At 42.4% G+C, this 25,704-nt stretch overlaps 1 protein-coding gene across 2 annotated transcripts in view; it reads right to left on the bottom strand.

Moving 5' to 3' along the window:
• Positions 1-14,043, bottom strand: part of LOC146184459 (aurora kinase C-like) — a 172,705-nt gene extending 158,662 nt beyond the window's left edge. For both annotated transcript variants that reach the window (XM_084609393.1, XM_084609394.1), the window contains exons 1-2: positions 13,791-14,043; positions 207-296 (exon numbers count right to left, since the gene is read on the bottom strand). In XM_084609393.1, coding sequence (XP_084465519.1) covers positions 207-296; positions 13,791-13,840 — 140 coding nt within the window. In that variant the 5' untranslated portion in view covers positions 13,841-14,043. The remainder of the gene's footprint in view (positions 1-206; positions 297-13,790) is intronic.
• Between the last annotated feature and the right edge of the window lie 11,661 nt (positions 14,044-25,704).

Here is a 25,704-nt window from a genome sequence, read left to right as displayed (position 1 = left end):
GGCTATGAGGCGCGTAATGTATAAGAAGGTATGCGTGCAGTTCTATATAATTAGGGCAGACGCCACCCTACAGATGTTTTTGCACACACTTCTCTAAACATGACCATCGCTGTAAGTACTCTGAATCGCCCAAGCGGAATTTGAGTAATGGTGTAGAGAGGTCTAAAGCAATAACATCGGCTAGTAAAAGGAGTCGGAACAATTACTCATCTGCAGCGCCTTGCAGGCGCCTTGTGGATCCTTTCTTAACGTCCTTGCGGCTTCGCTTCACGCTCTTGCGTTTTTGTTCAATTGTTCTGGAAAAAGTAACGTTACAAGACAATTAAGAGGGGTGACGTAAAATTTGGGTAATAACGGGCAATGACAACATGTAACAGGTGCCCATATAAAGACAGGGTAAGTAGTTGCCTTCCTCAGACCCCAAAGTGAGTTTCGAATGTCGGGAGACAGTCCATCCTAAATGTGGGTCTCTTTTCATAGCTTGAGCTTAAGCCAGGCTGTCCGGCATTGCCATCAAAATGCGACTTAGGCTAAGATTGAATTCGTAGCGCAGTGCTCACCATTATTTCAACCGCACTCCAGGCACACTTGCGCTTAATTTTAACAGTTCCTGAGTGCGTTCCGTTCTGTTTATATGCAAAGACAATTTACATTGACGAGTTTGAACCTTGGCAGGGAAGATGAGAGCCTGAGTACTTTACTGAATCAGCGTGGCAGGCTGCGCCGTGAGGAAATTGTGGAACTTAGAATGTCGGAGTATTTTGGGAGTCTTCCACAAGACGTCTCTTACTCTCGCTGCCCTTTTCCTCTATCCCACGCAGCATAGAGAACGCATGGAATCAAAGGGAATCAAATGTTGTAAGCAGAGCTTTAAATAAACTTTGAGCAATCTTAGGTTAAGAAATTACGCGTAATGAGTTTTAAGAAAAAAACATGGTTGTTCCTGTAATGGCCATACTTTAAGGAAGTGGTCCCATGATCCCCGAGAATGTAGCGCATATACCACTCGCGCAATTCGGCGGGGGTGCGAGAACACGAATATCAACGGCAGTAGCTGCCATGCTGATAAAACAGGACTATGTAGTGCACACACTGTCCCGGGCTTTAATTTTAATTTCCCTGCAGCAGCTTCTCTGCGAGATGCATAACTACACCCGTAGTCAGGCGGAATGAAGAGACGTCAGTGTGCGCCTATCGTACACTAGCTGCAACATACACCCATCCACAACTGACCACGACTATAAATTTAACTATGGGGACATATAAACTGTTTTAGCCGTGCTTATGGCATAAAAGAAACGATGACAGCGGCGTTTAAGAGGAGTCGGGAGGCACATGCTTCGTCTGTGCCTCTAGGCTGCTGGTAGAGGGCTTCTCCTCGCGCGCAGTTTTGATGACCTCTCCGGCCGTCTATGTGTTCGTAGATGTCGCCTAATCACAACATTGGCGCAAAATTGTTAGCCTGACAGACGTACAAAGAGTTTGCTTCAGGCACTAGGTTCGTATTTAACACAAGGGACTCGTCGCCACCATTCGTCCGTCATTTATATTTCGGAATGCGGCTAGGTTGCCTTATAAACCTCAATGTACCCTATTTCAATGCTAAAGGTTTGGCATTGGGAATATGGTTTAACGTCTCAAGGCGAAGTATGGAGCGATGGGTACCGTAACTAAAGAATAAGAGAAATTTCGCTTTTTCTGTTCTTTACTGCGCTGATATTGCACGGTACACGGGCGACTTCTGGTTCGAATTTATTGAAACGCAGTCACCAAGCCGGGCTCAATCCTGTTGCCCTCACGTTTAGTGGACATGTACCATAACTATGGAGCCAACGCGAAGCCAACGCGATGAGGCAGTCAATGCGCATTTGTTTTTCTTTTCTTGAAATTAGCGTTTTTGAGTAGAGGTTAGTCATTTTTTAACTGTTTAGAGCGCCGAGTATACTAGCGTTTTCTGCATTTTATAAACTGACACGGTTGTCATGAATGAACAGCTACAAATGCGTAATTCAGACTAGGTTTCCAAGTGTAATAGTCAAAAAGGTAGTCATAAGAAATTATTTACCTACGTTGCCAGAAAATGTTATCTGCTGTTCATTGATGTCCGCCAGCTATTGCACCCAAGTGACGCAGGAGAAGCCTTCGCGTCTCAAAAGTGTTATGTGTAGTATTACTTGTCGACTGACTTGAAACACCTGGTACGTGCGTTAGTCCTTGCCTTTCTTGCACTTCAGTTTTCTTTGTTATTTTTCGACAACTAAATATAGATCAAAATAGTTGTCTTTAGGGCTCTATTTCCAAAGAACGTTCAATGTTTTAATGATTAGGAGGAAAAAGGGCTGTGCGTCCAATAGGAATGTGTCAACGAGTGAACTTGCTGTGTGGTGTGAAACTGTAAGAAAAAAAAGGGTTTGAATCTCGCTCGGTTGTACATTCACTTTGCAGTCATTAGTACCTCTAGATATCAGAGTACAAATAATATTATTGGTTTTTAGAAAGAACATTTAAACATATTCGAGACAGATGAAATCATCAGTTTTCTCAGTGATGCTGTTTATCTAGAGGCCCTTTTCCTCAAGAATTTCTCCAAAGCGAGGGAGAAATACAGAGCGGGGGAACCTTCCGTTCATTACAAAATTGAAATATGCATATTGGAAGACTCCAACACCTTTGTAGCCTATATGTTTGTGTGACCGTTAGGCCACCACTCCGGTCGTCCAATGACGCTAATACTAATTCTACAAACACGTACGAGGCAATGTGGCACAGATTTTGATGGATTTCATATTAAACCAGTTAAATATGTAGTGAATCTCTTAGCACAATACTTAAGCAACATCTTTAAGGAAAATAAAACCGCAGCAGGCACAGGACGGAGGGTGGAGACAGCACCACCTTCTGCGGTTTTATTTTCCTTAGGTGTCACCCACTGACCTACACATCTAAACTGCAAAGCTACAGGTTTAACTTGTCTCTCACATAGGAATATTTCTGCATGAATAAAATATGCAAACATAACTTGTTTTCGAGGGAGGTCATAGAAGCAAGACGATAAACTATTGGTCAATTTCTATTCCTCTTGTCTCAAAGGCTCATGAAAAAGTAATGCTTAAGAGAGTCGATGGGTTCTTTTCTAAACATGCCCTAATAAATGCCTCTCAAATTGTATTCCGAAAGGGCAAGTCCATGGAATCTGGTTTACTCTTGCAATGAAAATTATTTTAAATAATATCGAAGCTAAAAGTTTGAATCTTGGTATTTTCATCGACTTTATAAAAGCTTTAGACCGACGTAATCATCAAATACTGCTCTGTAAACCTGAAAACTATGGTGTCCGTGGTCTTTCCCTCCAACTCTTTCGTTCTTATTTAAACATGCGCCAGCAGGTCGTTTCGGTCAATAATCACAAGTCTAGCTTCCTTTCCACTGAATGTGGTGTCCCGCAAGGTAGCTTTCTCGGCCTGTTCGTCTTTAATGTTTATACTAGAGACCTTGCGAGCATATCCTATCATACAAGTTGTATTCAGTACGCTGACGACACAAGTTTTTTTTCATAGGGGCAATTCTGCCGACGAACTAATCAATAGTAGAATCTGTTTATTTGTGGTCCCCAAAATTGGTCCACCGCTAATTATTTATTTTATTGAGTTATCAGCCATAAGGCCGTTACAAGATGAGTACAAATACATGCAATTAAGGAACACACAGCCAAAAGTACAACCTTATACATTTCTAGAAAAATAAATTCCAAAAAATGACAAACCCGTACATCTCTGCAGATTCAGGACTTTAGTACAACACTAGCAGACAAATTAGCCACTAAATATTTTGGCCTGGAAGCCACAAAGATCACAACGAGGGAACAATATGAAAAACTAAAACTAAAGGCCGCAATTGGAGACTGACCCTGACAACGTTTAACGCTAGAACAATAGCTAGTGGAGCTAGTTTAGCAGTGGTGTTAGAGGAACTAGAGGGTATGAAATCGGATGTCACAGGGCTTAGTGAGGTTAGGAAGCCGAATCAAGCGTATACTGTACTGAAGGATGGGCAAGCACTGTGTTACCGATGTTTACCTGAGCGGCGAGAACTAGGAGCAGGCTTCCTTGTCAATAAGTTTATAGAGGGTAATATAGATGAATTCTATAGTATTAATGAGAGGCAGGCATCGTATAATTAGGCTCAACAAGGGTTATAAACTGAAGGTTGTATAGGCTTATGCACCTACATGTAGTTATGATGACCAGGCAGTTGAGAGCTTCTACGGAGATTTAGAATTGGCAATGCGAAAAGTAGAGACGCAGTATACTGTACTACTGGGCGACTTCAGTGCCAAGGTTGGGAAAAAGCAGGCAGAAGAACAGGCATAGGTGACTATGACATTGGTTCTAGGAATAGCAGGGGGAGTTACTAGCTGAGTTTGCAGAGCATAATAAGTCAAGAATCATGAATACCTTCTTCAGCAAACGGAGGAACCGCAAATGGACATTGAAAAGTCCTAACGGGGATACTAAAAATGAAATTGACTTCATACTTTGATCAACCCCCGCCATTATGCAAGATGTAGAGGTAGTCGGGAAAGTGCGTTGCAGTGACAACAGGATGGTGAGGTCCCGAATTAGCCTAAATCTGAAGAAGGAACGCAACAGATTAGTAAGAAAGAAACCCATCAAGGAATTAGTGGTGAGGGGAAGGACAGAAGAGTTCAGGATCTCGCTACAGAATAGATATTCAGCTCTAACCGATGATGGCGACATTACCCTAGAAGCAATAAACAATAATTTCAGAGACATAATTACCGAGTGCGCTGTAGAAGTAGGTGGTAGGATGGTTAGAGAGGATACCAGTAAGCTGTCTAATGAGATGAAAGATTCGATTAAGAAACGCCAGAGTATGAAAGCCTCCAATCCAACAGACCAAATAGAATTAGCCGAGATATCAAAGCTAATTAATAAGCGCAAGGTGGCCGATGTGAGGAAGTATAACATGGAGAAATTTGAGCATGCTGTAAAGAACGGCGGAGGCCTTAAAGCAGTGAAGAAGAAATTGGGCATAGGCAAAAACCAGATGTATGGTCTAAGGGACAACACGGGCAACGTCATCACGAATATGGACAAGATTGTCAATATACAGATCTCTACAGTAGCCAAATAGTCAGAAGCGTAATGAGATTGGCGGTATAAAAAAACAGTCAGAGTTCCACCAGTGACGAAGCACGAGGTCAAGAAAGCATTAAAAACTATGAAAAGGCGGAAATCAGCTGGAGAGGATCAGATAACTACATATTTGTTGAAGGACGGGGGGGATATCGTGCTAGAAAAACTGGTCACCCTGTATATGCAATGCCTGGTGTGATCGACGGTACCGGAACCATAGAAGAATGCAAACATTATCCTCATTCATAAGAAACGAGACGCTAAGGACCTAAAAAATTAGAGACGAATCATCTTACTTCCTGTTACGTATAAGGTATTTACTAAGGTAATTTCTCATAGAATCAGGGTAACCTTAGAGTGTAATCAAGCAAAGGATCAAGCAAGTTTTCGGAAACGGTATTCTAATATCGATCATATCCATACCATTAACGATGAGATAGAAAAATGCTCGGAAAATAACCAACCCTTATACGTAGCATTCACTGATTACGAAAAAGCATTTGACTAAGGTATCTCGGCGGTGATACAGGCATTGCCAAATCAGGGGGTAGATGAGCTGTACGTGAAAGTACTCGAAGATATATATATATATATATAGTGGCTGCACAGCAATCACAGTTCTGCATAAAGAAAGTAACGAAATTCCCATAAAGGAAGGCGTTAGGCAAGAAGACACGATCTCCCAGTACTATTCATAGCTTGCTTAGAGGAAGTATTCAGAGACGTGGAAATGGAGCAGTTAGGGATAAGGGTAGATGGAGACTACCTCTGTAATCTGCGATTTGCTAATGACATTGCCTTGCTAAGTAACTCGGGGGATGAACTGCAAATAATGATTGATGACCTAGACAGGAAAAGTAGAAAGGTAGGCTTGAAAAACAATGTGCAAAACACTAAGGTAGTGTTCAACAGTTTCGGGAAGGAACAGCAGTTTAAGTAGCGAAGCAATAGAAGTAGTAGGCGAATATGTCTACTTCGGACATGTAGTAACCGCAGATCCGGACCATGAAAAAGAAATAACAAGAAGAATAAGATTGGGATGGAGCAGATTTGGCAAGCACTCGCAGATTATTACTAGCAGCTTACCGGTATCGCTCAAGAGGAAAGTATACAACAGTTGCATCTTACCTGTACCTACCTATGGACCTGAAACATGGAGGCTAACCAAGAGGGTTCTACTTAAGTTGAGGAGAACCCAGAAGTCTATGGAACAGAAAATTGTAGGGGTAGCACTGTTGGATAGGTAGCGTGCAGATTTGGTCAGAGAAATAACTCAAGTTACTGACATTCTAGTGGAAATCAAGATGAAATGGGCTTGGGCAGGACTTGTAGTGCGAATAGAGGATAACCGATGGTCGCATTGGGTAACAAACTGGATTCCAAGGGAAGGAAAGCGTAGCAGAGGGCGGCAGAAAGTTAGGTAGGCGGATGAGGTTAATAAGTACGCAGGGGTCAAGTGCATGGATGCAGCTAGCACAGAACCGGGTTAATTGGAGAAATATGGGAGAGGCCTTCGTTCTGCAGGGGGTATAGTCAGGCTGATGACGTTGACGATGAAATGTAACAGGGATATCTATTCGGGTATGTGACTATATAAGCAATTATCAAATTGAAGCGGATTGTCTCTTTACAGAGAGGCGTTAGGAAGTGAATTCCATTCTGTTATTGTTTCGGGGAAAAAAGAGTTTTTAAGACAGTTTGCACGGGCCTTCATAAGTGTAACCTGATAGCTGTGAGAGCTTCGTAGAGGACGGCAGGAACGCTGTTGCAAATAGGGGCTTGTGTTGAAGTGATTGTTACACAACAGATAAGAAAATTTTAACTGAAGCTCTTTTGCCGTTTAGACAGTGGAGGAAGTTGTATTTCATGTATCATGTCAGTCACACAATATTTGTACCTATATTTTTATAGAATGAATCTGGCCGCCCTTCTTTGAACCTTTTGCATCTTATCAATTTGTGTTGACTGATACAGATCCCATATGACGCTCGCGTATTCCAGTGTTGGACGTGCCAGCGCGAGATAGGCAGTCCGCTTTGCATTTGTGGAAGCAAGCTTCAGTTTCCTTCTAATAAACTACAACTTATTTTCAGATTTTGAACAAATGTTATAATGTGTGAATTCCAACTTAGATTAGAGGATACAGTAACACCAAAATAATTAAAAGAGCCTACGCGTTTTATAAGTCGCCCCGCTATTTCATAACGAAATGAAAAAAATATTTTTAATTTTGTTTTTCACTGTAATATATGAAGTTTTGTGTAACTAGTTTTCATTTGGCAAGTGGTGCACCATTGATTATACAGTTCAACGCCGAATTTAATGCCAGCTGGTCTTCTAGCTTTGAAATGACTGAGTAAATAAACAGTCATTCGCAAATAGCCCGACTGTAACATAGGGAGGAAGTCAAACTGCAATGTTCTTGACATAACATAAACATGATATGGGCCCCAGCACAGACCCCCGAGAACACCTGATGACACACCCAGGATGTCGGATTTTGCGCTGTCTACCTCCACAAACTGGGTTCTGTTTGTGAGATAAGCTTTTATCCAGTGTACAATATGTCTGTTTATGCCAAGGTCAATCAGTCTGTTAAGTATTTCATCTTGGGGCACACAGTCAAATGCTTTAGACATGTCTAAGCAATTTGCATCCACTTGATTCCTGTCATGTATTGCTTTTAAAAAAATCATATAGGGTTTCCATAAGTTGAGTAACAGTAGACAGCTTCGGTCTGAAACCATGTTGATTAATACTTGGCTTCTTTGTGCCCTCAAGGTATTTGGATAAGCAGTTGGCCACAACGTGCTCAAGTATCTTGCAACAAGTGTAAGTGATAGAAATTGGTCTGTAATTGTCAGGGGTGTGCTTTTTTCGGGATTTGTGTACTGGCAATACCCTGGCCTGGAGCCAGTCATTTGTAAAGAATGTTGCTTCAGAGATGCGTTGAATATAAAAAATTAAATATTTAGTGACCCACTCCGCGTACCGCATCAGGAATTATTAGGAATAGCATCAGGATCGGAAGACCTTTTTCTGTCTAAATTAAGTACAAAAGAAAACATACATTTTTGAAATAAGGTAATATCTGGTTTGTCAGACGGTGGGGAGCATAGTTTACTTCTACAATTTCGGGGAAAGGAGGTGGAAGCGCTAAAAACAGATTGAAAATTAGCATTACACCTGTTAGCGATTTTTAATTTATCAGTAATAACAGAACAGTCCACTGTAATAAGACCTATTTTTCATTCGAGGTTTAAAGGTGACGCCAAAAACGCTGCGAGGGAATTTTCATCAATTGCGTAAGCTTTTCTCAAAAAGTAGTGATGATTTGGTAGTTAAATGATGGTTGGTAGCGAAAATGTTTGGTTGTTAACTCTAGCAAGACCGAAGCCGTCTGTTTTCGGCCCCTTAGCCTTACAATTGCTGTAAATAATACTCTGCATCTAGAAAACAACATTATTCAAATTGTAGACAAGTTCAAATCGTTCGGTGTTGTATTAGACTCTCGCATGAGGTGGTCGGACCATATAATGTACATTGAAAGCAAGCTTACTAGATCTGTAGGCTTCCTTTTGAGACTCTGAAACGAATTTTCCCCAAAGCAAAAGCTCCTTATTCACCACTCTATGATTCAATCGCACAAAAACTACTGTCGCCTCATTTGGGGTACAATATCCAAGTTCAGTTCAGTCGTTCAGTCGTGTCCGACTCTTCGTGACCATATGGACCATGTCACGCCACGCTTTCCGGTGTTTCACTATCTTTCTAACAACACATAACTTCATCTGCAGTGCCTCGAGGATGCCGTCTAACCATCGCGTTCGCTTCCAACCCCTTCTCAGGCGACCCTCAACCTTTCCCAACATCAAATCTTTCTCCAGTGACTTCTCTCCTCTCATCAGATGACCAAAGTAGCTGAGATTTAACTTTAGAATTTGACCCTCCAATGAGCAGTCAGGGTTTATGGTCGACAATATCGACTGATTTGATCTACTGGCAGTCCAAGCAACTACCAAGAGTCTTCGCCAGCATCACAATTCAAACGCGTCAATTCTTCGGCGGTCAACCTTCTTTACAGTCCAACTCTCGCATCCATACATCACAACTGAAAAGACCATAGAACGAGTTATACGGATCTTGATTGGCAGACTAATGTCTCTGCTCTTTAGTAGGCGGTCAAGGTAACCATTGCACTCTTTCCCAGAAGCAGGCGTCTCCTAATATCATGACTGCAGTCTCCTTTCGAGGTAATCTTGGAGCCCAAGAAGAGAATATCTGTCACAGCTTCCACTTCTTGTCCATTGATGCTCCAGGACTTGATAGGGCAAGACGCCACGATCTGTCTTTTTAATGAACAGTTTAAGCCCAAACTTCTCACTGTCTTCTTGTACGCGCATCAGAATTCTCTTGAGTTCCACTTCACTTTCTGCCAATAAAGTGGTATCATCCGCATATCTAAAGTTGTTGATACGTTTTCCAGCAAACTTCACTCCAGCTGAAGACTCGTCCAGACTGGCCTTCCCCATGATGCACCCTGCATATAGGTTAAATAGGCAGGGTGACAGTATGCAGCCTTGTCTCACTCCTTTCTCAATCGGAAACCAATCAGTAAGACCATGCCTCTTGTCCTCCATACAAGTTCCTGAGGAGACAGATGAGGTTTATTGGAACTCCCACCTCTTGGAAAGCTTGCCACAATCTGCTGTGATCTACGCAGTCAAACGCTTTCGCATAATCAATAAAGCAGAAGTAGATGGGTTTCTTGAACTCTCTTGCTTCTTCCATGATCCAACGAAGGTTGGCAATTTGGTCTAGTTCCTCTGCCCTTGAGAATCCCACCTTGCACGTCCGGAAGCTCCCGATCCACATACTGCTGCAGCCTTCCTTGGAGGATTTTCAACATCACCTTGCTAGCATGCGAAATAAGCGCGATCGTGCGGTAGTTGGAACAATCTTTGGCACTGCCTTTCTTTGGAATGGGGATGTAAACTGACCTCCTCCAATCCTGTGGCCACTGCAGGGTTGTCCAAATCCTCTGACATAATGTACGCCGAATGTTAACAGCATCATGGTTGAGGTTTTGAAGCAACTCAGCTGGAATGCCATCAATTCCGCAAGCTTTGTTCTTAGCAAGGCTGGCTAAGGCCCATTCAACTTCACTCTTCAGAAATCGTTTACTTCACAGCGTTAAATTGTCCCCTCAACGCTTAACCGACTTCTTGAAGAATATTAAGGAACTTAAGCCTTACGAAAAATACTTTCACACCAGAAGTAAACAATAATGGGACGTTCGTCAAACGAGGACGTTATACGGTAACGAGAGCCTTCGTTTTACTTTAGCATGCATACTAAATCAATACAGCATACACAACCCAAACATCTTTACCGCCTCAATTAAGAACTTTAAGCTGTATTTCATCAATTCCGCCCTGTCTTTCTGTAATTTCTGTTCCTTGCCTTGAACATTATCATATGAATAGTCACTTCATTTTAATTAAGTTTTACAATGTTGTGTGCGTACTGTTAGATAATTGTTGGCGGTTAATTTACTTTGCTAGCTTTTATTGCGCTGTTTCATTTGTATGCTTGAGCTTTTTCGGTGCTTCACAATTTTCATGTTATATACGTGTACTATGCTCGCCTTCATCTCACACGTCTTTTTGCTCAGACTTTACTGCGTCACGGGCATCTCTCAAACAATTATTATAGCTTTTCGCCTGAGACCCATTTTCTTTATATTACTGGAAATAAAAACGTTTTCAATAAAACAAGTGTTGCCAGCAAGTTGCATGACTTTTATAGGAAGTGAGCCTGCGCTTGCAACCCCGCCATGACAGCGAGCCTCGCACCTTATGTTTCAGTTAATGGCTGCCTGCATCTCAAGATATCCGGTTAAGTTACCAGTCCCGCTCGACATCCGCAGCACACTCGTGAATACGAAAACTACTTCGAACTGCCGTCCGAGTGCTGGTCTCATAGGGAGCAATCAAGCTACAGTGAATCGTGTTCCACGCGACAATTACGAAAATATTGCAATCCTTTTCAAGAATCGAGATCAAAATGGATACATCTTTAAGCATTAAAACATGCGATGCAGATTTTTGTGAATGAACACATCTACAACACCGAGAGGAATGGTTGAAACTGAGACTAAAAGGAAGGTGCCGGAGTGCAGTGGTCTGAAATAATTACGACACCATGACAAACTCCACAAGGCCTCAACTCATGTCTCGTCTCAGCGTGTACGCAACCGCGGTGTATGACTTTGACCAATGGTAAAGACGGTTGTTAGAGCACCCGGCCACCGAGGCGGATGACGCTGTTTGGAATGCCATTGAATGTAGAATGGCGAAGCCTAGGTTGTCGAAGTTAGTTTGCAGTCTTCGCTAAAAGGCGCTTCTTTATCTGATCGCTCTTTTACTGCATCCTGGGCCGACAAGACAACAATTCATAACGAAACAGAACGAGATGTATTTTAGTGGAGGGATTAAAATTGTAAGTTTGACATTTTAAGGATGAATAATAAATGAGTAATGACATCGCAAAAGTGGTGGGTATGCACGCGCCATGTTTAGCCACCTCAGAAGCTCGCCCCCGTATACTGGGCACTCTACTATAAATACTACAATCGTAACAAGTTAACTTATGTATCTTCGCTGGAAGCATATAAGCAACGAAAACGAAGGAAGCCGGGGAGTCGAAAGACCTACTCTTTGCTTTTGAAGCCGCTCGTAGAGGGCTGATTCTCGTGGAGGACATTCGAATTCTCAGATTCTTGTCTCTTGCTTGGAACTAACCTACGCATCGCAACGTTGCCGCAAAAGAAGGTGGTAAAAATGGAAACTTGCAACTAATACGTTATTTCAACAGCCATGATATGCCTATTTAACGGAATGTCTGTTCGCCCCTCTTGTACCAGATTGACTTTTCGGATGCGGCTAACGGCTGCAATATAAGCGTGTGGCACCGTCCTCGGAAAGAGGAGTTTTGGATTAACGTCCAAAAGTGACTAAGGAAACAACGCATGCCGCAGAGAAAGAGTAATTGAAATGTCGCATATTTGCGTTATGTAATGTTGCACAGTCCACGAGTGCCCGTGTGTAAGATTTGTTAACACGTGGTTACCATTCAACACCGGGTTTCGTCATACAACCTAAGGCGGAGCAGCTGAGTTCCTTAACTACTGAAGAAACGTAAAAGGGCCAGCCGTCAAATAATTGACTCTATCGTACTGACCGTTTTTTACGCTGTTCCAAACGCGGCCAATATTTGAACACTTGAGAAATGCTTCATCTGAACGCACCTATTGGCACAAAGAAAACAAAGGAGAGTACACCAGTCCGTACTTCAAAATTCTCCAGCGCGTACTGGACTGATCGCCAATCTGGCTTCGCCTTGCGGCCACAGATGTCTTAGTTCGAAAACGCATTTAAAATCCTACATTTCTCTGCCAAGGTATAAGGCGGCAAACATTAAATGCTATAAAGGCACCACTGTATCAGCTGACATGTGCACATTTAAAGACGGGTGCAGCCGCAAATGCAACAACCTCAATTGTATTTCGAATGTGACGAGGATTTACACTATAGTTAAACGAGCATTTTGAGCACTTTCTGGTTGGATCAGGCAGATAGTTGTTCATAGCCAAGTGCGACTAACGCTGGTATGGAATTCGAAGAGTAATGCACCAGATTACGTCAAACGCGCTGGGGCTTACGTGCGCGGCTATGGAATATATGGTATAAATATATGTTATGAAATATATTTGGTATGGTGTATATATGGTATGCTTTTCACATACATGGTATGCAAACGCACTGAACAACGGTAGAGGGGTGGAGGGGAAGCCTCAGTTCGCAGGTTGAGCCTAAGAGTGTTCTGCCTGCGAACTGAGGCATCACCCCTATAGCCTTGTTCTATGCGCTTTCATACCGTGTAACATCTCCTTTCTTTTGTTCCATCTGTTTCGTATATACGGAAACGTGATTTTTGTGGTTGCATTTGAATCCGGGCACAAGAGTTGAGTAGCTGACGACTATAACTACTTGACCAACCCGGTGGGCTACGCTGTGAAAATGAACCATGAGGTACCGGAGCTATTTGGAAGACTTTTTCTAGGACATCTCTTAATCTCTTAGGTATTTTACTCTACCCCTCGCCGAGATGAGAATAATTCATGGAATCAGAAAGAAATAGTGTCTCCTCCTAATAGGATTGAAAAATATTGTGTTTGGTAATTGAGGTGTAATTAGCTCCTCGAAAATTCTCCACGAAACGTGGTAAATGGAGCTCGGTTACCACTCAACAAATAGGCGGGCGTTCAACAACACAAATCACACCTTCAGAGGCTGCTCAGGATAGATGCAAGTGACGGCAATATTACGCCTGAAGCATGCATGCAATAAGCTAGGGGACAAATTTCCGGACAGCTGTGCGTGGAAGGCACGTACGTACACTGTTAAACATGCGGATTGAAGAGACGTCAGTGTACATTAGCTAATGCACGCGCTCTTACAAAGATAGCCGGCACTATAAATTTTACAAGCTTCACTAATAATGTTATGCAGCCGCAGTGCAAAACACCGAATATACTGAAAAGCGATGTTTAAGAGGAGTCCAAAGACTTACTTTTCCTTCGAGACTGTCGTGCTGCTGGTAGAGGGATGACATGAGGACATTGCTCTGGCATCGATTTGCGAAGGTTCCACTTTTCCCTCGTCTCTGCAAATAATGACGTTGCGAAAGAAGTAATAAGTAAATCAAGTCGCAATGAACGCGCTGTTGCAACAGACACAAGGTACGTATTTACCCGAATGGTATCGTCCGCCCCCCTCGTTCTCAGTTCATCTTCAGATTTAAGGGAATGCAATATAACTGAACGGTAGCCTCTTCTGGAGTTGAATGCTTGCTTTTTTGCATAAGGCTTAACTGTCTATTGCGACTTAGACAAGGACAGACGCTGTAGCGAAAGGCTGAAAACATTTCGTCTTCTTGTTTTCTTTAATGAAGTGATATGAAACAGTACGCGGGCGCATTTCCTTACGAATTTATTGAAAAGCGGTAGCCAATGCCAGGTTATATCCTAGGACTCCATGGTTGAGTTGACATTCACCTTTATATCGAGTCAACACTGCAGGTGTTCGAGCGCGTCGTCAGAGAAAACATGCGAGTTTATCTTTCGTAAATTACAGAAATTTAAGGTGTCGGATTTTTTTTTCAGCCTGCCATAAGGACATATCTGTTTCTCTAATCTTGTAGAGTGAAATCACTAGCACAGAAGTTAAGAGACTAGAAAAATCGTCTAATGTTTACGTGTCTTCCTCGTGTTTGGGTCCACCGAGGAGCGAAGCAGATACTACGGTTTTTGGCCTCCCGAACAAACCGCATAAATACCTTTAGTATGGTTTGTCCTACTTTATTTAGAGGGCAACTTTAAAAAAAGTTGATTATACAAGATTCGCAACAGTGGAGGGCTGCCGAAATTTCGAGAACCTAGGAGTTGTAGCGTGCGCTAAAATCGCAAGTGTATACAGCGCCTTGGAAACTGCATAAATTGCTAATTGGTGGGTAGGAAATAAAACGCACCGTATCTTTCACACATCTCTCTGGACGCCTCATTTAGCCACACGCGATAAGAAGGAACTAGGAGAAAAAAGAAATATGTACAATAACGGTAATATATGACCTATTTTTGTAGCCGGGAATCTTTTTTGCACTGAGATTGCAGCGTCAGTTTGCTAATGAAAGAGTGTGCTAAAGAACCTAGCAATATCTTGCCAATCACTGTTGGTGCATGTCTTAAAGGGTTGAAGTGGAGCAAAACAGCGGACATTTTTTTTCCTAAATCAACGCAAACAGGAAGAAGATATACCAAGTAGAAGAAAAAATGACTGTGAAGTGGTCACCGAATTAGCTTCCACCACCAAAGGTTGAATGCAATTTGATATGTGTCAAGACTGTTAAAGTTGGGGCGCTTTCTGCTGCTTTCAAAATAGATCACTCTATAAAAACAAAATCGTTGTGTTCGCGACTATCGAGAAGAAAATTATTATTCCGAATGTCAGAATCAGACCGCTTTCTCTGTGAGGATTGAAAGCCAGTGACGACTGCACTCTGCCTCTAGGTACATGCAGCCCCCGCAGTTGTATCCGCCCAACTCGTTCTACCGACGAGCCATCGTAACGACTCTTCTAGATAAGGTTCAAAGCAATAGACGCCATATTAGGAATGAAAAGGCCGCGTCTCGCTTAAATGGCGCGTGCAATGCAGTATTTTAGAGAGACGCCTACAGTCAAATTATTTTGTGGCTGCACTGCTTATGAGGCGCGTAATGTATAAGAAGTTATGCGTGCAGTTCTATATAATTAGGGCAGACGCCACCCTACTGATTTTTTTGCACACACTTCTCTAAACATGACCATCGCTTTAAGTACTCTGAATCGCCCAAGCGGAATTTGAGTAATGGTGTAGAGAGGTCTAAAGCAATAACATCGGCTAGTAAAAGGAGTCGGAACAATTACTCATCTGCAGCGCCTTGCAGGCGCCTTGTGGATCCTTTCTTAACGTCCTTGCGGCTTCGCTTCACGCTCTTGCGTTTTTGTTCAATTTTTCTGCAAAAAGTAACGTTACAAGACAATTAAGAGGGGTGACGTAAAATTTGGGTAATAACGGGCAATGACAACATGTAACAGGTGCCCATATAAAGACAGGGTAAGTAGTTGCCTTCCTCAGACCCCAAAGTGAGTTTCGAATGTCGGGAGACAGTCCATCCTAAATGTGGGTCTCTTTTCATAGCGTGAGCTTAAGCCAGGCTGTCCGGCATTGCCATCAAAATGCGACTTAGGCTAAGATTGAATTCGTAGCGCAGTGCTCACCATTATTTCAACCGCACTCCAGGCACACTTGCGCTTAATTTTAACAGTTCCTGAGTGCGTTCCGTTCTGTATATATGCAAAGACAATTTACATTGACGAGTTTGAACCTTGGCAGGGAAGATGAGAGCCTGAGTACTTTACTGAATCAGCGTGGCAGGCTGCGCCGTGAGGAAATTGTGGAACTTAGAATGTCGGAGTATTTTGGGAGTCTTCCACAAGACGTCTCTTACTCTCGCTGCCCTTTTCCTCTTTCCCACTCAGCATGGAGAACACATGGAATCAAAGGGAATCAAATGTAAGCAGAGCTTTAAATAAACTTTGAGCAATCTTAGGTTAAGAAATTACGCGTAATGAGTTTTAAGAAAAATCATGGTTGTTCCTGTAATGGCCATACTTTAAGGAAGTGGTCCCATGATCCCTGAGAATGTAGCGCATATACCACTCGAGAAATTCGGCGGGGGTGCAAGAACACGAATATCAACGGCAGTAGCTGCCACGCTGATAAAACAGGACTATGTAGTGCACACACTGTCCCGGGCTTTAATTTTAATTTCCCTGCAGCAGCTTCTCTGCGAGATGCATAACTACACCCGTAGTCAGGCGGAATGAAGAGACGTCAGTGTGCGCCTATCGTACACTAGCTGCAACATACACCCATCCACAACTGACCACGACTATAATTTAACTATGGGGACATATAAACTGATTTAGCCGTGCTTATGGCATAAAAGAAACGAGGACAGCGGCGTTTAAGAGAAGTCGGGAGGCACATGCTTCGTCTGTGCCTCTAGGCTGCTGGTAGAGGGCTTCTCCTCGCGCACAGTTTTGACGACCTCTCCGGCCGTCTACGTGTTCGTAGATGTCGCCTAATCACAACATTGGCGCAAAATTGTTAGCCTGACAGACGTACAAAGAGTTTGCTTCAGGCACTAGGTTCGTATTTAACACAAGGGACTCGTCGCCACCATTCGTCCGTCATTTATATTTCGGAATGCGGCTAGGTTGCATTATAAACCTAAATGTACCCTATTTCGATGCTAAAGGTTTGGCATTGGGAATATGGTTTAACGTCTCAAGGCGAAGTATGGAGCGATGGGTACCGTAACTAAAGAATAAGAGAAATTTCGCTTTTTCTGTTCTTTACTGCGCTGATATTGCACGGTACACGGGCGACTTCTGGTTCGAATTTATTGAAACGCAATCGCCAAGCCGGGCTCAATCCTGTTGCCCTCACGTTTAGTGGCCATGTACCATATCTATGGAGCCAACGCGAAGCCAACGCGATGAGGCAGTCAATGCGCATTTGTTTTTCTTTTCTTGAAAATTAGCGTTTTCGAGTAGAGGTTAGTCATTTTTTAACTGTTTAGAGCGCCGAGTATACTAGCGTTTTTGCATTTTATAAACTGACACGGTTGTCATGAATGAACAGCTACAAATGCGTAATTCAGACTAGGTTTCCAAGTGTAATAGTCAAAAAGGTAGTCATAAGAAATTATTTACCTACGTTGCCAGAAAATGTTATCTGCTGTTCATTGATGTCCACCAGCTATTGCACCCAAGTGACGCAGGAGAAGCCTTCCCGTCTCAAAAGTGTTATGTGTAATATTACTTGTCGACTGACTTGAAACACCTGGTACGTGCGTTAGTCCTTGCCTTTCTTGCACTTCAGTTTCTTTGTTATTTTTCGACAACTAAATATAGATCAAAATAGTTGTCTTTAGGGCTCAATTTCGAAAGAACGTTCAATGTTTTAATGATTAGGAGGAAAAAGGGCTGTGCGTCCAACAGGAATGTGTCTACGAGTGAACTTGCTGTGTGGTGTGAAACTGTAAGAAAAAAAAAGGGTTTGAATCTCGTTTGGTTGCACATTCACTTTGCAGTCATTAGTACATCTAGATATCAGAGTACAAATAATATTATCGGTTTTTAGAAAGAACATTTAAACATATTCGAGACAGATGAAATCATGAGTTTTCTCAGTGATGCTGTGTATCTAGAGGCCCTTTTCCTCAAGAATTTCTCCAAAGCGAGGGCGAAATACAGAGCGGGGGAACCTTCCGTTCATTACAAAACTGAAAGATATATATTGGAAGACTCCAACACCTTTGTAGCCTATAGGATTGTGTGACCGTTAGGCCACCACTCCGGTCGTCCAATGACCCTAATACAAATTCTACAAACACGTACGAGACAATGTGGCACAGATTTTGATGGATTCCATATTAAACCAGATAAATTTCTAGCAAATCTCTTAGCACAATACTTAAGCATCATCTTTAAAGAAAATAAAACCGCAGCAGGCACAGGACGGAGGGTGGAGACAGCGCAACCTTCTGCGGTTTTATTTTCCTTAGGTGTCACCCACTGACCTACACATCTAAACTGCAAAGCTACAGCTTTAACTTGTCGCTCACATGAGGAAAACTTCTGCATGAATAAAATATGCAAACATAACTTGTTTTCAAGGGAGGTGATAGAAGCAAGATGATAAACTATAGGTCAATTTCTATTCCCCTTTTCTTAAAGGCTCATGAAAAAGTAATCCTCAAGAGAATCGATGGGTTCTTTTCTAAACGTGGCCTAATAAATGCCTCTCAAATTGCATTCCGAAAGGGCAAGTCCATGAAATCTGCTTTACTCTTGCAATGAAAATTATTTTAAATAATATCGAAGCTAAAAGTTTGAATCTTGGTATTTTCATCGACTTTATAAAAGCTTTGGACTGACGTAATCATCAAATACTGCTCTGTAAACCTGAAAACTATGGTGTCCGTGGTCTTTCCTCCAACTCTTTCCTTCTTATTTAAACATGCGCCAGCAGGTCGTTTCGGTCAATAATCACAAGTAGCTTCCTTTCCACTGAATGTGGTATCCCGCAAGGTAGCTTTCTCGGCCTGTTCGTCTTTAATGTTTATACTAGCGACCTTGCGAGCATATCCTGTCATACAAGTTGTATTCAGTACGCTGACGACACAAGTTTTTTTCATAGGGGCAATCCTGCCGACGAACTAATCAAAAGTAGAATCTGTTTCTTTGTTGTCCCCAAAATTGGTCCACCGCTAATTATTTATTTTATTGATACATCAGCCGTAAGGCCCTTACAAGATGAGTACAAATACATGCATTTAAGGAACACACAGCCAAAAGTACAACCTTATACATTTCTAGAAAAATAAATTCCAAAAAATGACAAACCCGTCCATCTCTGCAGATTAAGGACTTTAGTACAACACTAGCAGACAAATTATCCACTAAATAATTCGGTCTGAAAGCCACAAAGATCACAACGAGGGAACATTATGAAAAACAAACTAAATTCCGCAATTGGGAAAAGATCACGAGGGAACAATATGAAAAACCAACTAAATTCCACAATTGGAAACTGACCCTGGCAACGTTTAACGCTAGAACAATAGCTAAAGGAGCTAGTTTAGCAGTGGTGTTAGAGGAACTAGAGGGTATGAAATGGGATGTCACAGGGCATAGTGAGGTTAGGAGGCCGTATCAAGCATATACTGTACTGAAGGATGGGCAAGCACTGTGTTACCGACGTTTACCTGAGCGGCGAGAACTAGGAGTAGGCTTCCTTGTCAATAAGTTTATAGAGGGTAATATAGATGAATTCAATAGTATTAATGAGAGGCAGGCATCGTATAATTAGGCTCAACAAGGGGTATAAACTGAAGGTTGTACAGGCTTATGCACCTACATGTAGTTATGATGACCAGGCAGTTGAGAGCTTCTACGGAGATTTAGAATTGGCAATGCGAAAAGTAGAGACGCAGTATACTGTACTACTGGGCGATTTCAGTGCCATGGTTGGGAAAAAGCAGGCAGAAGAACAGGCAGTAGGTGACTATGGCATTGGTTCTAGGAATAGCAGGGGGAGTTACTAGTTGAGTTTGCAGAGCGTAATAAGCCAAGAATCATGAATACCTTCTTCAGCAAACGGAGGAACCGCAAATGGACATTGAAAAGTCCTAACGGGGATACTAAAAATGAAACTGACTTCATATTTTGATCAACCCCCGCCATTATGCAAGATGTAGAGGTAGTCGGGAAAGTGCGATGCAGTGACGACAGGATGGTGAGGTCCCGAATTAGCCTAAATCTGAAGAAGGAACGAAACAGATTAGTAAGAAAGAAACCCATCAAGGAATTAGTGGTGAGGGGAAGGACAGAAGAGTTCAGGATCTCGCTACAGAATAGATATTCAGCTCTAACCGATGATGGCGACATTACCCTAGAAGCAATAAACAATAATTTCAGAGATATAATTACTGAGTGCGCTGTAGAAGTAGGTGGTAGGATGGTTAGAGAGGATACCAGTAAGCTGTCTAATGAGATCAAAGATTCGATTAAGAAACGCCAGAGTATGAAAGCCTCCAATCCAACAGACCAAATAGAATTAGCCGAGATATCAAAGCTAATTAATAAGCGCAAGGTGGCCGATGTGAGGAAGTATAACATGGAGAAAATTGAGCATGCTGTAAAGAACGGCGGAGGCCTTAAAGCAGTGAAGAAGAAATTGGGCATAGGCAAAAACCAGATATATGCGCTAAGGGACAACGCGGGCAACGTCATCACGAATATGGACAAGATTGTCAATGTAGCCGAAGAGTTCTATACAGATCTCTACAGTAGCCAAATAGTCAGAAGCGTAATGAGATTGGCGGTATGAAAAAACAGTCAGAGTTCCACCAGTGACGAAAAACGAGGTCAAGAAAGCATTAAAAGCTATGAAAAGGCGAAAATCAGCTGGAGAGGATCAGATAACTACATATTTGTTGAAGGACAGGGGGATATCGTGCTAGAAAAACTGTCCACCCTGTATATGCAATGCCTGGTGTCATCGATGGCACCGGAACCATAGAAGAATGCAATCATTATCCTCATTCATAAGAAATGAGACGCTAAGGACCTAAAAAATTAGAGAGGAATCATCTTACTTCCTGTTACTTATATGGTATTTACTAAGGTAATTTCGAATAGAATTAGGGTAATCTTAGACTGCAGTCAAGCAAAGGATCAAGCAGGTTTTCGGAAACGGTATTCTAATATCGATCATATCCATACCATCAACCAAGAGATAGAAAAATGCTCGGAATATAACCAGCCCCTATACATAGCATTCATTGATTGCGAAAAAGCATTTGACCAAGGAATCTCGGCGGTGATACAGGCATTGCGAAATCAGGGGGTAGATGAGCTGTACGTGAAAGTACTCGAAGATATATATATATAGTGGCTGCACAGCAATCACAGTTCTGCATAAAGAAAGTAACAAAATTCCCGTATCGGAAGGCGTTAGGAAGAAGACACGATCTCCCAGTACTATTCATAGCTTGCTTAGAGAAAGTATTCAGAGACGTGGAAATGGAGCAGTTAGGGATAAGGGATAAGAATACCTCTGTAATCTGCGATTTGCTAATGACATTGCCTTTCTAAGTAACTCGGGGGATGAACTGGAAATAATGGTTGATGACCTAGACAGGAAAAGTAGAAAGGTAGGCTTGAAAAACAATATGCAGAACACTAAGGTAGTGTTCAACAGTTGCGGGAAGGAACAGCAGTTTACGTTAAGTAGCGAAGCAATAGAAGCAGTAGGCGAATATGTCTACTTCGGACATGTAGTAACCGCAGATCCGGACCATGAAAAAGAAATAACAAGAAGAATAAGATTGGGATGGAGCTGATTTGGCAAGCACTCGCAGATTATTACTAGCAGCTTACCTGTATCGCTCAAGAGGAAAGTATACAACAGTTGCATCTTACATGTACCTACCTATGGGGCTGAAACATGGAGGCTAACCAAGAGGGTTTTACTTAAGTTGAGGACAACCCAGAGGTCTATGGAACAGAAAATGGTAGGGGTAGCATTAAGAGATAGGAAGCGTGCAGATTGGGTCAGAGAAATAACTCAAGTTACTGACATTCTAGTGGAAATCAAGAAGAAATGGGCTTGGGCAGGACATGTAGTGCGAATAGAGGATAACCGATGGTCGCGTAGGGTAACAAACTGGATTCCAAGGGAAGGAAAGCGTAGCAGAGGGCGGCAGAAAGTTAGGTGGGCGGATGAGGTTAATATGTACGCAGGGGTCAAGTGCATGGATGCAGCTAGCACAGAACCGGGTTAATTAGAGAAATATGGGAGAGGCCTTCGCCCTGCAGGGGGTACAGTCAGGCTGAAGTTGATGGTGAAATGTAACAGGGATATCTATTCGGGTATGTGACTATATAAGCAATTATGAAATTGAAGCGTATTGTCTCTTTACAGAAAGGCCTTAGGAAGTGAATTCCATTCTGTTATTGTTTCGGGGAAAAAAGAGTATTTAAAACAGTTTACGCGGGCCTTCATAAGTGTAACCTGATAGCTGTGAGAGCTTCGTATAGGACGGCAGGAACGTTGTTGCAAATAGGGGCTTGTGTTTATGTTCAAGTGATTGTTACACAACAGATAACAAAATTTTTCCTGAAGATCTGTTGCCGTTTAGACAGTGGAGGAAGTTGTATTTCATGTATCAGGTCAGTCACACAATCTCTGTATCTACATTTTTATAGAATGAATCTGGCCGCCCTTCTTTGAACCTTTTCAATCTTATCAATTTGTGTTGACTGATACAGACCCCATATGACGCTCGCGTATTCCAGTGTCGGACGTACCAAGGCGAAATAGGCAGTCCGCTTTGCATTTGTGGAAGCAAGCTTCAGTGTCCTTCTAATAAACTACAACTTATTTTTGGCTTTTGAACAAATGTTATGATGTGTGAATTCCAACTTAGATTAGAGGATACAGTAACACCAAAATAATTAAAAGAGCTTACGTGTTTTATAAGTCGCCCCACTATTTCATAACGAAATGAAAAAAATATTTTTAATTTTGTTTGTCACTGTAATATATGAAGTTTTGTGTAATTAGTTTTCATTTGGGAAGTGGTGCACCATTGATTATACAGTTCAACGCCGAATTTAATGCCAGCTGGTCTTCTAGCTTTGAAATGACTGAGTAAATAAACAGTCATTCGCAAATAGCCCGACTGTAACATAGGGAGGAAGTCAAATTGCAATGTTCTTGACATAACATAAACATAATATGGGCCCTAGCACAAACCCCCGAGAACACCTGATGACACACCCAGGATGTCGGATTTTGCGCTGTCTACCTCCACAAACTGGGTTCCGTTTGTGAGATAAGCTTTTATCCAGTGTACAATATGTCTGTTTATGCCAAGGTCAAGCAGTCTGTTAAGTATTTCATCTTGGGGCACACAGTCAAATGCTTTAGACATGTCTAAGCAATTTGCATCCACTTGATTCCTGTCATTTATTGCTTTTAAAAAAATCATATAGGGTTTCCATAAGTTGAGTAACAGTAGACAGCTTCGGTCTGAAACCATGTTGATTAAGACTTGGCTTCTTTGTGCCCTCAAGGTATTTGGATAAGCAGTTGCGTAAGCTTGCGTAAGCAGTTGCGTAAGTTGGATAAATTGCGTAAGCTTTTCTCAAAAAGTAGTGATGATTTGGTAGTTAAATGATGGTTGGTAGCGAAAATGTTTGGTAGTTAACTCTAGCAAGACCGAAGCCGTCTGTTTTCGTCCCCTTAGCCTTGAAATTACTGTAAATAATAATCTGCATCTAGAAAACAACATTATTCAAATTGTAGACAAGTTCAAATCGTTCGGTGTTGTAATAGACTCTCGCATGAGGTGGTCTGACCATATGATGTACATTGAAAGCAAGCTTACTAGATCTGTAGGCTTCCTTTTGAGACTTCGAAACGAATTTTCCCCAAAGCATAAGCTCCTTATTCACCACTCTATGATTCAATCACACAAAAACTACTGTCGCCTCATTTGGGGTACAATATCCAAGTTCAGTTCAGTCGTTCAGTCGTGTCCGACTCTTCGTGACCCTATGGACCATGTCACGCCACGCTTTCCGGTGTCTCACTATCTTTCTAACAACACATAACTTCATCTGCAGTGCCTCGAGGATTTCGTCTAACCATCGCGTTCGCTTCCAACCCCTTCTCAGGCGACCCTCAACCTTTCCCAACATCAAATCTTTCTCCAGCGACTCCTCTCCCCTCATCAGATGACCAGAGCAGCTGAGCTTTAACTTTAGAATTTGACCCTCCAATGAGCAGTCAGGGTTTATGGTCGACAATATCGACTGATTTGATCTTCTGGCAGTCCAAACAACTCTCAAGAGTCTTCGCCAGCACCACAATTCAAACGCGTCAATTCTTCGGCGGTCAGCCTTCTTCACAGTCCAACTCTCGCATCGATACATCACAACTGGAAAGACCATAGAACGAGTTATACGGATCTTGGTTGGCAGACTAATGTCTCTGCTCTTTACTAGGCGGTCAAGGCTAACCATTGCACTCTTTCCCAGAAGCAGGCGTCTCCTAATATCATGACTGCAGTCTCCTTTCGAGGTATGCTTGCAGCCCAAGAAAAGAAAATCTGTCACAGCTTCTACTTCTTGTCCATTGATGCTCCAGGACTTGATAGGGCATGACGCCACGATCTGTCTTTTTAATGAACAGTTTAAGCCCAAACTTCTCACTCTCTTCTTGTACGCGCATCAGAAGACTCTTGAGTTCCGCTTCACTTTCTGCCAATAAAGTGGTATCATCCGCATATCTAAAGTTGTTGATACGTTTTCCAGCAATCTTCACTCCAGCTGAAGACTCGTCCAGACTGGCCTTCCCCATGATGCACTCTGCATATAGGTTAAATAGGCAGGGTGACAGTATGCAGCCTTGTCTCACTCCTTTCTCAATCGGAAACCAATCAGTAAGACCATGCCCAGTTCTGACTGTGGCCTCTTGCCCTTCATACAGATTACTGCGGAGACAGATGAGGTGAATTGGAACTCCCATCTCTTGGAGAGCTTGCCACAATCTGCTGTGATCTACGCAGTCAAACGCTTTCGCATAATCAATAAAGCAGAAGTAGATGGGTTTCTTGAACTCTCTTGCTTTTTCCATGATCCAATGAAGGTTGGCAATTTGGTCTCTAGTTCCTCTGCCCTTGCGAATCTCACCTTGCAGGTCCGGAAGCTCCCGATCCACATACTGCTGCAGCCTTCCTTGGAGGATTTTCAACATCACCTTGCTAGCATGCGAAATAAGCGCGATCATGCGGTAGTTGGAACAATCTTTGGCACTGCCTTTCTTTGGAATGGGGATGTAAACTGACCTCCTCCAATCCTGTGGCCACTGCAGGGTTGTCCAAATCCTCTGACATAATGTATGCCGATTGTTAACAGCATCATGGTCGAGGTTTTGAAGCAACTCAGCTGGAATGCCATCGATTCCTCAAGCTTTGTTCTTAGTAAGCCTGGCTAAGGCCCATTCAACTTCACTCTTCAGTATCGTTTACTTCACAGCGTTAAATTGTCCCCTCAACGCTTAACTGACTTCTTGAAGAATATTGCCGAACTTAAGCTTTACAAAAAATACTTTCACACCAGAAGTAAACAATAATGGGACGTTCGTCAAACGAGGACCTTATACGGTAACGAGAGCCTTCGTTTTACTTTAGCATGCATACTAAATCAATACAGCATACACAACCCAAACCTTTACCGCCTCAATTAAGGACTTTAAGCTGTATTTCATCAATTCCGCCCTGTCTTTCTGTAATTTCTGTTCCTTGCCT

This window comes from Amblyomma maculatum, chromosome 7, assembly GCF_055883805.1.
Source record: "Amblyomma maculatum isolate TAMU_Amacu chromosome 7, ASM5588380v1, whole genome shotgun sequence".
Taxonomy (NCBI): Eukaryota; Metazoa; Arthropoda; class Arachnida; order Ixodida; family Ixodidae; genus Amblyomma; species Amblyomma maculatum.
This window is presented reverse-complemented; position numbering and strand designations above follow the sequence as displayed.